Below are 14,995 nucleotides of genomic sequence, written 5' to 3' on the forward strand. Positions count from 1 at the left end.
GACCACAGGAACTGCAGATAATATTCAATCACCTCCCACTCTTCCACTTTCTTGTCAAATTTGACGGTGGATTTCTCTTCAGCTGCGATTCGTTCTCTCATGGGCTTCACCTCCTGTTCCATCTCTGCCACCTGATGTACACAGACATACATTTCAGTATGAGATGACAATGACAGCAAAAGCAACTCACAATCTTCAGTAATATGAGATATTTAAAGAGCTTTTAACATTTTCAACTTTCTTTAGTGTGTAATGTTGCCGTTTGAGGATGAAAAAGTTCTGCAGAGATACAAAGCACAAAGTCACTCCAAAGGGAGTTATGCTCTGTATCAGTGCGCACTGTTTCTGAACTCCCTGAAATGCCTCAATTGAAGTCTTGAGTTTTCTTCTGAGAACGTGCATGTCACAATATTTCTCAATTCAATAATTCCCACCCAAGGCATATGCAAAATAAAGGGGCGAGGCCTGGTTGAGTTGTGTTAATAGTGTGTTGAAACTTGCGGTTATGGTTTTCTTTAAAATTAACCATTCGTTTGTGAATCAGACTATACTGATCAGGCTGTATGTTTTGTTGTTGTGTGCAACTTAATTGAAATAGGATGTTAAAAGTACAAAAACCGCTTTACAACGTAAAAAAAAAATTACAAAGCCATTCCAAATATAATACGATTAATAAATCGATCAAATCTGGTTCGGAATTTGGAATTTTGATTAGATCCATGCAGTCAGAGCTCATGTTGTGCTGGCGGTGATTCCTGACCAGAGCCCAGGCCATCTGATTCTTCAGCTCATCCAACTTCTGCTGCATTTCATCGAGTGAAGCCAGGTTTTTATAGCGCTCTTCTTTCTCGTGGTACTTTCTCTTTAGTTCTTGCAGAGTCTGCATGAGAGGAAAGGGTGTGTCAGAAATAAACTATGCAGTCGTCTCAAAGAACAACTAGTTTAGCAATCCAAATCACATATTGTTTTCCAAAGCTGCTCCACCCAAGGCATAGAAAGGTGTGATTATTTTAGCACTCACCTCCCTGTGTTTCTCCACTGTATTATGGGTCATGGTCTTGGTCTTCATGATGTAACTGTAATCTTCCTTCATCTGATCAAGCTGAGTGGCTTTCATGAAAAACTACAAAAAAAAAAGAGCAATACAAATTTCAAGTCTGCATTCGTCTTAAGGGAAGCAAATTCACACGTACACACAACCATTAAGACTCACTTTGTATTTGTCCCCCTCTCCTTTGGAGTGGAGAAAGTGTTTACTCATTTCCTGGGTAAGGATAGAGACCGGATTGTCCACCTGAGGACGGAAGAACCAAACAGATTTATCAAAACAGATTTCTTAAATAGTTTTGAGCAAGCATTTTAAAAACTGAGAAGATCTTGAGCAATACCTGGATGTTAAAGTGATCCAAAATGAAGATCAGTTCTTCCTTTTTGGATGACACTAGGTGACCTAATTATAAAGGGAGGCAAATAATAAATCAAATAGTCAGACTTCTGTGCTGATTTATCTGTCATGTGGTAGAAGCTAAGCAAATCGGGCAGATGCAAACACGTACAGGTTGTGTGACATGCCTTTTCCCTCAAAACCCATGAATAAAACTAAGCAAGGTAAAATAAATATGGGTTGACTAAAGAGTATAAACATGGTTCATACCAACCAACCACAATGTGTTTTCTGCAGTGAATTACTAAGCAAGAAACTATTGAATTTGGTATGATTAAATATGAAGTATCAACGTAGCACTGAAATTGTCAATCTAAACCAGTGGAGCACCACAGACGCCACATATGTTGGGCATATGTGCACATCTGACTCAACTGGCTGTCGATTACACATCAGGAAAGAATTAGATCCTGGCTTTAATTACGAGCGCTTCAGCAAATCTTCACTTGCCTTTGTCACGACAGCACAGACGTTAAAAGTTCAGGGCTCCATCGTTTGGAGAGAGAAAAAAAAAATCATACTGAGATTTTGATTCTGAGATGAACACTTTTTAAAAATAAAATTCCTTCAAAAATAAAAAGCTTCAGGTTTGCCGTGCTTGCTTGTAGGGCTACACAATCTGTATCAATATAAAACTGCAGTTACTAATAATATTACGTTTAATTCTTGGAAATGCACATTTGAACAGTAAAGCACTAAGCTTGAGTTGAGATGCAGATAAAATTAACTTTTAACAACAACAACATATAAAAAAAAATTCTATTCTATTCTAATTAAATGTTCCATTGTTCTTCTATAGAATCATACTGAACTGACTGACATCTTCATTGATTATAAAAGGAGCACTCTTTACTTACTTTAAGTTTTTTTATGCGACTTCGTGACTGTTCCTACTTCACAGTTTAGAACAAAACAGAGGTGGAAAGAGTACTAAAATATTCTACTCAAGTAAAAGTACTATTACTTCAATGAAATTTTACTTAAGTACAAGTCAAATTACAGGGCGGGGCGGGGCGGGGTACTCTCCCAGGTTGTAGATTTTCACAGTATGGTAACTATCTCAGAAATGATCACGGTTTACAGTATTAATCAATTATTAGATAAATAAGTAAATCAATAAATAAATAAACGGTATTATTAAATTATGGTTGTTATTATTATTATCATCAGATAAAATGACAGTTAATTAGACAGTTTATTAATTTCAATAAAACTTGTCTAATCCACTAAATTAAATAATTGATAAATCAGATCCACAACTATCAGATCAACAACTTATTTTTAACATTAATAATTTATTAAAATGTTTAAGAATAATAGAGTCCTATGAAATGTATTTTATTCAGAAAACTATTTTTTTTTTTTTATTAATAAATACAAATATACTATCAAAAACAGTTGAATTCAAATGAAAATTTAAACTTTTACCCATTTATTTTTTGGGGAAGTGCTGCAAAACAGATTTACTAAATTGTTGTTGTTATTATTCTGAGAAGTGCTTTCTATTGTAGGCCTACAGTAATATATTTCTTTCATAATTTCTCCTAGTTAAACCAAACTTTTATTTTGACGGGTTGTAGTGAAGACCTGTTCCAGAGTGTTTTTGACAATGGTTTTTCTCAAATAAAATGATGAAAATGCTCATTAGGCGTTCTCTCAGAGCAGCTCTGGAAATACGAAACTCTTGGACTCAGTGTGCATTCATTTTGCATGACTGGATTCTGGGATTCCCTCTGCATCTAAATATAAACGGGACATACCTTTATCCGCACAGAGGGATGGTGTTCTATGTGTTTCCTCCTTTTTCAGCCACTTTGCATCCAAATTTTTTGCAAATTGTATATCTATCCTCGAGGACAACCACGTGTTTTTTCTACATCCAAATATTGCCCATACTGACAATGGTTCGCTTTCGACGGTGTTGCATCACTTTTTGTTCTTTAGCACATTTGTTCTCCCGCCCTTGCAGAAGTTTCCGGAGTGCGATTTTCTTCCCCGCTTACATTATTATTCATTTTAGTTATTTTTTTTACTCAGTAACGTATATGATTTAAAATGTAGCGAAGTACAATACTTCAATCAAAACGTACTTAAGTAAAAGTAAAATTGCAGATTTTAAAAACTACTTAAAAAAGTAGAAGTACACAAAAAAACTACTCAATTACGTAACGCGAGTAAATGTAATTTGTTACTTTCCACCTCTGGAACAAAATGTGTCAAACTTTGACAAAAATTTATTTCTTGACGATTAGATTTTTTATAATAGGGAATTCACAATATCTAAACATCAATTTAAAAGCAAAGCGTGGGGGAAAAACACTATTTTAGGGAGTAGAAATAAGCCAATAAGTGCTGCTCTGCCACCATCTACTGGTTATAGTGGTAATTTCTTACTTTTTTTATTTTTAAAGGCACACCATGTATGCAGTTTCCGTTTTTCTCAAACAGCGACCCCTAGAGTCGCTGTGGAGTACTTGTATTTAACATTACTGTCGTAAATACCACTCTTCCACCGCGCTTTCTTCGTCAACTCTGCCATGATTCACGTCTGAAATGCGTGCTAGTGTCTTCCATAGAGGCTGCTTCATATGTTGTTGATGTATGTGACGTCGTGCCGTAAAGCAAGTCGTGATTCTCGCGAGATTTGTCGGGGCGCCACCTCTCAAACCTGCATTGCTGGTTTTGCCAGCGCCCTACTACAAGTGATTCGCCCTACTACAAGTTCGTTTACCATCGAAATGATTTCGAAGCTGTTATATAAAGGTACAAATCTTGCATAGTGTGCCTTTAAATAAAAACGTTTGTTTGGCACGTGTTAGTTTTCCTACATCTTTAAACTTTTAGTTTTACAAATGGGGACAATCTTTGATAGATGAACAAATAATGTTTTTGGTCAGCACATTAAAAAATAACATTTAGACTGGATTATATTTAGAGCTTTGAAATGCTGGAAAAAGTGTAAAGCACTTGAACGTCCTTGAAAAGTGCTCAAATGTCACTCTCAAAAGGTTGTACGAACCCTGAAATGAATGAATGACTATGACTATTTCTGCCACAATACCATGGTTACAGTTAGCGTAACTACATTAAATCCATAGATGAATGTTGCTGATTTGTGGACTGAAAAGCCTAACTTCTTAGTTCACGGCACAATGTTTCACCTGGATTCCACGTCAGCACTGTTTCATCTAAAATGTATGACAAAAGGACAATAGACAACATGCTGCAAACACAGACTCATGATAATTACACTAAGCCATAATGGCAATTTTGGTTTTATTTTGATTTCAGCACTACTTATCCCAGGTTTAAACCTGTTTGAGGACTTATATCAACTGATTACCAATTTCAATTGAATTTGTTACATGATTAATCAATCACTATTAACCAGACAAATCAATATTTGCTGAAAAATAAATTCCTCTGAAATTAGTACTAAATTAACGTTATCTCACAGCCCTAGATTAAACTACCCAAAGTAAGTGAGTACCCAAAGGTAAAATGGTTTTGTAATTGTAAGTATACCTGTTTTACTTCTTAGTTTATAAGTCCGCAGTCCCTCGCTGGAGATACGAAGATCTACGATGATGGATTCGCCAAAAACTTCTGGTTTATACGCATCACGACCCCTGTTCCTCAGAGTGATGGAGACGTCTGCAGAGCTGAACATTAAAGACACAAAACAGCGTTTTGAGACTATAAACAGACTGTGACAACATGCAGAAAAAGCAGGATAGGAGTGCTGTACCTCTCTCCTTCCTTAACAAATCCTTTGAGTGAGGAGCCTCTGTTGGTGGTTTGAGCTTTACCGCCCAGGGCCACAATCAGAGCTGTCAGCACCGCACTTTTCCCACCTAACACACAAATACACATGAAGCCATTAAAAACTTTCCAGCATTGACAACTCATAATTGGTTGTTTTCTTATTATTACCTCTGATAGGTCTATTTAAAAATCTTCGATTATGTAATCTGTCTTCACATTTGGTAAAACTGTATTAAGCTGATCTAAAGTTTTTAAATCCCCCCCCCCCCCTAACCAGACATTACAAATATTAATTTCAGGGCTGTCAACTTTAACGTAATTAACGCAGCATCCGTTTTTTCTGTCATCCTTTGGCTAGTGTTATAGTACATATGATCACGGTCTTCTTCATGCAAATGCTTTTAAACCTTTAAAGCACGACAAGACAAAAGAGAACACGCTGTCTGTGAATGTCCTGTCTATGTGACACACACACACACACGACGCACAGAAAGAAGCGCGCCAGTATCGTGTGCACAGACAGCGTGCCAGAAACGAGTTCTCTTTCGCGCTTCAACGAACAATAACACACACAATTATGCCAAAATGTCCGTTTTGTTGAGTATCCTCATAAGAGCAGTCTTAAATTAGTTAAATGAAGTCTTAAATTAGTTAAATGAAGTCTTAAATTAGTTAAATGAAGTCTTAAATGAACGTAAAGTGTTGTGAGAGAATGAGACGTGTGTCATGTGCAGCAGAGGCTGGTCTTAAAGTATTCAATTTCTGTATATGTCCTACCTGTTAGGCATTTATTATGGGTTTAGGTGAGGATTGGTTGAAATTCACTTAAATTAAAAGTTGTTATATTTTTTGAAGCCTAATAAATGTTAAAAAATGTATAGCTTTCAATTTCACTGTATTGTTGAATGGCTATAATAAATGTTTAAAATTGGGAGAAAAAATTCATTTTCATGAGGCATTAGTAGCTTTATTAGTATCAGTGATACTGGCCTTCATTCATAAAAAGATGCCATTAAACAAGTAGCCTATTTAAAATATACTGTCTTTATGTTGTCTCTACATTAATTTGGAGATTTACTGTGAAATTATTACATTATAAAATGTATTAAAAAAAACATAAAAACGTAGTGTTTTTTAAATTGTAATTAATCACAATAAAAACAAATTTTCAATCGATTGACAGCACTAGTTTATTTCAAAAAGCTGTCAGCTGATTAAGGTTCAAACTAGAGAGCTCTTATAATTAATGCAAGAAACATTCCTGAGAGCCACATTTCACACTTAAAGAGCTGCTGTGGTCCTCAACCAGGGGTCTGTGGCCCTCTAGTGGTCTGGACTGTGGTATCCCTATTTTATCTCGAAATAAAAATTCTGTCATCACTTACTCACCCCCAAGTTGTTCTAAACCTGTATGAATTTCTTTGTTCTGTGGAATTCAAAAGAAGATATTTCAAAGAATGTTGCTGATCAAACAGTTTCTGGACCCCATTGACTTCCGTAGTCAATTGGAACCATCAACTGTTTGATCAGCAACATTCTTTGAAATATATATTTTTTTAGTTCAACAGAAGAAAGAAACTTATACAGGTTTAGAACAACTTGAGGGTGAGGTTCATTTTTAATAACGATTTAAATATATTTTAGTTACACTTGACAAAACACCGTTGATTCTGTTTTATCATGGTTTTATCAAATCAATTTTCTTTTCTTTGGTGTCCTGGTATGGGAATTTATCTTTGAAGAGCCTGAACTCTTTTAACCAAATTGTGAAATGGTCCAGTGGGTTGATTAGGGAGTCGCTACTTACAGGTACAGCGAATAGGTGTTTCAATTTTAAGTGACAGGCATCATCCCCTGTATTGAGATCCAGCACCTTCCGTTTAATCGACGGTTTAGTGTACAACAAAAAGGTATAGCCTAAGAACAGCTTTGTCCCTATAGTGATTAATCATATGAGTAGTAATAAGATGAAGTAGTGGGTTTAACATAATGTTTTAGTGGTTAGTGTTGTTTTTATAGTGTTGTCTTATGTATTGTCTAAGGCTGCACAATATATCGAAATTATCGAAATATCGCAAATGTATATATCGCAATATGCATATCGCAACGGCTTGCAATAACTGGGGTCATGAACAAAAGACAAAGAGAAAATCACTCACTGCTCTTGGCTGAATCACTTTTGTAGCTTTAATAAGAATCAGTATATATTTAATTCATACAGTAAAAACTAAGCAGTGTTTTTTATTTTTACATTTGATTATTCAGTTTCTATTGTTAAATAAACCTAATGTAGGCCTTCCTGAAACCCTGAACCCTGTGGTTTACACTGATGTTAAAATAACACTTTTTATGCTACAGTAAAACACTGCTGTTCACTTTCAGAAGTTGTAGGGATGTTTTCTTGACACAAAAAGAATGTGAAACACTATGTAGGTTATATAATTTTAAATATATTTGAAAGATAATTTAAGTTTATTTTACACACTTTAAGCATTATTGTATCGCATATCGAATATCGCATTATTTAATGAGTTATCGCATATCGCAAAATTTCTTCAATATCGTGCAGCCCTAGTAGATATGTATGAGAAACAGCCTGAATTTGTTCCCTGAAACCTAATTTACCTACGGGTATAAAATAAAGGAACCTGAACCATATTTTAGTTACCATACCATTATCATGTCAAATTACAAAGTCTTAAAGGGATAGTTCACCCAAAAATGAAAATTCTGTCATAATTTTTATGTGCATATATATATTTTTATATTTATAACAAATGAAGATCTTTTAATGATATCTGAGTGATTTCTGTCCTTCTATTGAAAGTCTATTCACTAAAAAAACGTTCATTCTTGCATGTCACTCCACCACGTTTGAGCTGCCGCAAGAACCAGTGAGATTTGTTCTCACACATCAAGCAAGTACGGCTAAGCTTCAGTTTACCTTATTTGACGTGCTCTATGTATGTTCGCTGATCAATGTTTATGCGTGTATAAAAGCCAAAATTAAACCTGTACATCATATAAAGCAATTGGGTCTCTTCAGAAGACTTGGATTAAACCACTTCAACTGGATTAGTTTTACGATCACTTTAGAAACGTTTTGAAGCATCAAGAGTTTTGGGTGAATAGACTTTCAATGGAGGGTTTCATTAAAGGGATAGTTCACTTTGAAATTAATTTTTGATATGTTTTAGCTTACCTCAAGGGCATCCAAGATGTAGGTGTCTTTGTTTCCGCAGTAGTTTCAATTTTGATATTTTTAGGTCAAACCATTCTTGTCTGTCAGTCATATAATGCAGGTCTATGGTCACTGGCACACAGCAACAGCACACGTCCAAATGATCTGACGGCGCGGGCGGGTATAGATATATACATAGATGCCGCCTTGGCTACGGTTTCGTTCCAATGAACTGCAGTAGCCAAGGCGACATCTATGTATATATCTATACCCGCCCGCGCCGTCAGATCATTTGGACGTGTGCTGTTTTCAAGAGATAACAACGATATAAATACTGTTCGTTTTCTCACACAAACCGCTCGTTTCGTGTCTTAGGCCATCAATGTGTACTTATGATGGGGAATTGTTTCATTTGGACGATGGGGAATTGTTTTAATTTGGACTCTGTGCTTGTGTTTTGAGCCAGTGACCATCGACCTGCATTATATGACTGACAGACAAGAACGGTTTGACCTAAAAATATCAAAATTGAAACTACTGCGGAAACAAAGACACCTACATCTTGGATGCCCTTGAGGTAAGCTAAAACATATCAAAAATTAATTTCAAAGTGAACTATCCCTTTAAAAATATCTTCATTTGTGACTCGAAGATGATTGAAAGTTTTATAGGGGTGAACTACCCCTTTAATGCCATTCAAAAAAAGAAACATGAAGAACAACTTACTTCCATTGTTTCCTACGACAAAGTTGACGTTGGGACCAAACGTAAAGGGACCAAGCAACGAATGACACATGAAGTTCTTTAGAGAGATACTCTCTATGATGCCCACCTCACCTGTGGCCTGAAAACATACATACATACGCACACGTGTAAGCAAAGTCTATGCACAATGTACATACTTACGATAAGAGTACAGCCACTAGCACACATTCTCTTATTAGGACAATAAAGTACAAGTAGGGTATTTTTTACAGGTCAAAAGAATATCAGTTAATACACTTGTTGTATGCTGCGAATGTCTTACACTCTGTGATGAATTTGTGCCATCTCCTGAGCTGAAGTTGCCCGTTTCCTCGTCCTCGTCCTCCTCGGGTATAGAAAACCGGCTTCTCTTGTCAGGCGTTTGCCTTGAATTACTGCCCTTCCTCTTCGACATGCTCTCCCTCTACACACATCAAGCATTTATCATTCACAATAAACACACAGTCATATACTCCCATATCATGCATCAGAGTTTTGTGTGAATAGACTTTCAGTAGCTTTGTTTCCATCTAAATTTAACTTGTGTGCAAAAATAGGAATATCCCATAAAACATTTGTGAAAAATTTGTTTCCATCCCACGTGTTCAAGAGAACAATATCGTCACTTCCTGGGAATCTGGGGCAAAATATCTATAATAAAAATGGCTGTTTTGGCATACAGGAGGCTGTTTTTCCTCCATCATAAATGACTTGCGTCTCAGAGCACGAAGACGAAATGCAACAAACGCTGTCATGTTATCTTGCGTTCGGATGCTGGTGTTTGGGAACACCAAATTTTTGTCTAAAATTATAAAATGAAGGTTTCTGTTTGTGACCAGTTCAAGGTACGTGCTGCAATAATCATGCCTTGAATCTGTTGAATGTGTGTCATATTTGTATGTCTCAAAATGTCCATTTCTATCCACAAAACTTGCCAGAAGTCATGGTTTAAGGGGTTATCTTATTTATTTATTTATTTTTAAACCCCGCACCTTGCTAACCACCTCCGGCACCTAACAGCACCGCTGCTGGACAAATTTCTAGGGGAAACACTGAGATTCGCTTCACATTTGGATGGAAACCCCCAGCTAGTCTATGTAGTGTTTTATTTTTACATTTGTTTATTCAATTTCTTACTTGAATACTACTGTTAAATACACCTACTGTGAAATAAAATAAAACATTTGTTTATTTAATTTGTATAATATATTGTATTTTGCATCTTTGTTCTTGTTTTTAAAGATAAAATAATAAAGATTTTCATCTTCACACACCCCTACTTTGGCCTAATGGCCTGTCACTCTTTTCGTTACCTTGTAAGACTACATTTTTAAAATAGGGAAATTAGTTTAGCTGTAGCCTACAGCTCAGTCACTTGCAAAATAGTAAAACCAACATGATTTTTTTTTTTTATATAAAATCGTGATTTTCCTTAAAGAAATCATGATATTTGATATTTATAATACATAAACTTATGTATTATCATTTATCATTGACAATTATCATAGTTTATGTGCATGTCTGTTGAGGCAAAGTCAAGGGTTTTTTTTTTGGCTTGGATTTATTCGGTAAATGTGTTTCCATCGTAGTTACAGCGCATGTGTTCTTATCTGATAAAACAATTATCCGCGTCAAATAAGCGCATAAGTTTTATAGGCAGATTTTTAGACTTTATTCGCATCTTCAGCAATTTATTATCCAATATCCCAAAATTCACATAAAAACGGGTGGATGGAAACATGGCTAATGGAGGGACAGAAAGCTCTAGGATTTCATTAAGATCTTCACTTGGGTTCCGAAGATGAACAAAAGTCTCATGGGTTTGGAACAGCATGAGGTTAAATAAACTGATGACAATTTTCATGTCTGGGTGAACTAGGCTATAGGCTTTATATCCTTTTAAGAATCTTTGACCAACAGGCAAGTCAGAACATGTAGGATGGATATCATTTGTATAAGTTCTGATTACAACATGGCAAATTTACAGGTAAAATAGTGTAGTGCAGTTTAAAGATGTTTAATGCAGTTATTGCATTATACAGTATACGACAAATAAGGAAAGCTGAAAATGGGGCATGTTTTGGCATTGGTCTAGCTTTGATTGGACATTAAACTGGTTTTGGGCTAGTTTTGATTTGTCACTGAGCGGTTCTGGCCATACAGAGACCAGATTAATCACGATCACAGAAATCAAGACAGTAAAACCACTAAAGGAAATGTGACATAACTGATGCCATCACTGTGTGCACCACAGAAAACCATTCTCCTCTTTCGTACGGAAGAAGGTTGAATCACGAATGATCAGATTAAGAGTAACACAATCCCACACTACATGTATTATACTAACAGACACTTTGAACTGACAATGAAATATAACGTAAAGTCAAATTAAATCAAAACATTAAAACGAAACTTGTGACATTATTAGAGCCAAGTTCGGAAACTTTAATACATCAAACGTACGTGTGACTGGCATTTACATCGTTGCTTACGTTTTATAAATAACGTTAACTAACAATTATGTCACGTTGAAATTCGCTCTCTGCTAAAATGTTAGCGGACGCGCGAAAGACCTTAAAAGTTTAAACCATTCCTCAAAACCACCACAGACATGACAACAGGATAAGAAAGAGCTATATGTGTGTGTTTTTAATGTATTTATTTTAAATATATGTAAGTAAATATGTCAAGTGTGTGAAACAGACGACACATACCAGTAAACCCTCCTGGTCCTCCGCGCGCGCTTTGAAGCCTGCGTCAGTGAGCGATGGCGTCAGATCGCTTCCGGCTTGTGCCCACCAATCAGATAACAGCCAAGCGATTGGTGGATGACCATATATATTTATATATTATACCACTTTTTTTATTTTTAAATAATTTTAATATTATCCGTATAAATTATGTTCAAATGCCCATTTTAAGAGCGATTCTTATAATTACCCAACAGAGAGCTCACTTTTTTTTCTTTTTTTAAATATTTTATTTCATTTGACAGTCGTGTGCTGTCTATTCAGTTTGTTTGCACTGGAACTGGAGCTGACTTTTATAGCAACCTCTTTATCAAACATTAAAAAGACTTTAAAGACTGCTTCTTTAAAACGAGTATTATAGAGAGCATTATCATCATTTGATGATTAAATAACACAATACATAAAACAATGAGCTTACAAGACGTTTGGAATGTCAGATTACTCCATGAGTTGAAAACGAATAATATAATATAATATAATATAATATAATATAATATAATATAATATAATATAATATAATATAATATAATATAATATAATATAATATAATATAATATTATATAATATAATATAATATAATATAATAATTAAACTGGTAAAAATGAACTGATAAAATGTATGGACATTGACACATTTAACAAAGTGTTTGGCAAATGCTCAAATTTAAGCTGCTCGCCACTAGATGACGCCATTGACCATATTTTATTTTAAATCAATCGTTAAACGGCATGGGATCATTTAACGTGCAGCCTGCAGATATTGATTTGTTTAAATTAAATCAGAAGTGTTATTTCTTGATACCAACAAAGACATGCATTGTCATCATCATTCTCCACCAGCCTATAGATTCTCTTCTGTGCCTTCAACCTTGTTCAGGCCATTTACACTGTAAAAAATTATATGATCACTAAGTTATAACAGCAATGGTTAGAATATATATTTTTGGTTTAAACCAGGATGCAATTAAAGGACACACCAATAAGGTTGAAAGCAGGTACTTTATAATTGTTAATGAAGATCATGCTATCATAACCATGGCAATAAGTACGACTTAGGCTTCCCTAAAGTGCCATAGACACACATCTCCATCAAGGCCCCACCAGGCCCCAGTGAAGGGGATTTTGTGAACCAAAGGGGGTTCACAGAGTACATGTGCAGGCAAGTTACTATTAGGATTCTTAAAATTCCAGATTAGTAATATTAAATCAAATTAATAAAGAAATGGAATAAAAACGTATGCAGTTGACTGACTAAAATCTCTCAGATGGTGTGTAACTTATGTGTCATATTACAAATGTGGAAGCAAAATAGCCAGGATCTGTGCATGACTCAAGAATTTCCAGAGAGCCACATTCATGCACATTATCTGAATGTGGTAAGGGAAAATATAAATGTCAAGCTCACTGTATAACATACATTTATTTTATGACGCCATTCCCTAACCCAAACCCAAACCCGTTACGATGCAACTCTATAGCCAGGACAAGGGCATGCATTGAAATGGAAAGATTTCAGTGTGTGAAAAGTCTGAGGGTTGCATCTGCGACATTATTGTTACATGTGCGTATTACACATCACTGCCCCCATCAGAAAGCAGAGGACCCCTGTGGTGGAGGAGTGCAATCTGATGATGACCTCCAGTAGTGCACTTGGACCAACATAGTGTTTAATAAAAGACAAGACAAATAGATTAGTGCCTTGAGAGTTTTATTTCAATTATTTTGGGAAAAAAAAAATTTAACAGTAAGTCATCTTTGCCACTGATAGAACTTCATCAAGGTCTATTTCTCCCTTTAATTATTGTTTTTTTTTTTTTCAGGGAAAAATACTCTATTGTGTTGAAGACTCCGTTTATATAGGGAACGCATGTCACCCTGTGCCCTCAAAACAATGAACTCAATACATGTCTCATTCATCAAAAATAAAAAGGAAAAGCACAACACCGCCCTCTGTATCACTTCGGGGCCTTTCCGGACTCCTGTCACTCATATTGCAGTCAGAAAATACTAGGTAGATGAGTAAATTAAGTCAAGTTATTTATGCACTTACAGGTACTTCCTCCTTCTTTCCTTTTTCAGGCACAAGGCTACAGTATAAACCTCAGAACAAGAGTATGTGTGTCACGGGGCGAGTGAGCGAGAGACGAGGATTCAAGTGCAGAGGAGATTTAATTAACAAACACAGACAAAAATACAGAAAACTCAGAACTCAGATAATCAACAGACAGGAACATCAAAGACAGGTAACTCGGACAACGAACCAGCACAAGACTACAATCACAAGGAGGCTAAATAGGGGAACAACAAAGGAGGGTAACGAGACAGACAGGTGGGACAAATTAACCAATAATCAGATAACAAGATGGGAGGGGCTAGACAATAGACAGGAGAGCACATGGCACAAAACAACAAACACCCATGTGCAGCACAAGACAGAACAGACACGTGACATTACCCCCTCCTTAAGGAGCGGCTACCAGACGCTCCACTAGGGACGGGAGGGACAGACCAGGGCGGGACGGGAGGGACGGGAGGGACGGGGGGCCAGGTCCAAGAAGGGAAACAGAAACAGGGGGTAACAGACTCAAAGGGGCCAGGGTGACACAGACAGTACATCGGGGGAACAGGGCGAAGCAAACAGTCCATCTGGTGGCCGGGGCGAAACAAGCAGTACGTCGGGTGGCCGGGGCGAAGCGAACAGTCCGTCGGGCGGCCGGGGCGAAGCGAACAGACCGTCGGGCGGCCGGGGCGAAGCGAACAGTCCATCCGGCGGCCAGGGCGGAGACTTTCCCTCGGGCGGCCAGGGCGGAGACTTTCCCTCGGGCGGCCAGGGCGGAGACTTTCCCTCGGGCGGCCAGGGCGGAGACTTTCCCTCGGGCGGCCAGGGCGGAGACTTTCCCTCGGGCGGCCAGGGCGGAGACTTTCCCTCGGGCGGCCAGGGCGGAGACTTTCCCTCGGGCGGCCAGGGCGGAGACTTTCCCTCGGGCGGCCAGGGCGGAGACTTTCCCTCGGGCGGCCAGGGCGGAGACTTTCCCTCGGGCGGCCAGGGCGGAGACTTTCCTTCGGGCGGCCAGGGCGGAGACTTTCCCTCGGGCGGCCACGGCGCAGGAAC

At 37.2% G+C, this 14,995-nt stretch overlaps 1 protein-coding gene across 1 annotated transcript in view; it reads right to left on the reverse strand.

The window, feature by feature from the left end:
• LOC311292725 (structural maintenance of chromosomes protein 6) overlaps positions 1-11,936 on the reverse strand; it is a 39,709-nt gene extending 27,773 nt beyond the window's left edge. The window contains exons 1-10 of the mRNA XM_084412514.1: positions 11,849-11,936; positions 9,418-9,558; positions 9,117-9,234; positions 5,193-5,298; positions 4,970-5,106; positions 1,389-1,450; positions 1,214-1,294; positions 1,022-1,123; positions 761-880; positions 33-131 (exon numbers count right to left, since the gene is read on the reverse strand). Of these exons, the coding sequence (XP_084268640.1) occupies positions 33-131; positions 761-880; positions 1,022-1,123; positions 1,214-1,294; positions 1,389-1,450; positions 4,970-5,106; positions 5,193-5,298; positions 9,117-9,234; positions 9,418-9,549 (957 nt within the window). The 5' untranslated portion in view covers positions 9,550-9,558; positions 11,849-11,936. The remainder of the gene's footprint in view (positions 1-32; positions 132-760; positions 881-1,021; positions 1,124-1,213; positions 1,295-1,388; positions 1,451-4,969; positions 5,107-5,192; positions 5,299-9,116; positions 9,235-9,417; positions 9,559-11,848) is intronic.
• Between the last annotated feature and the right edge of the window lie 3,059 nt (positions 11,937-14,995).

The sequence above is a fragment of the Rutilus rutilus genome (genome assembly GCF_951802725.1).
Source record: "Rutilus rutilus genome assembly, chromosome: 6".
NCBI classification, from domain to species: Eukaryota; Metazoa; Chordata; class Actinopteri; order Cypriniformes; family Leuciscidae; genus Rutilus; species Rutilus rutilus.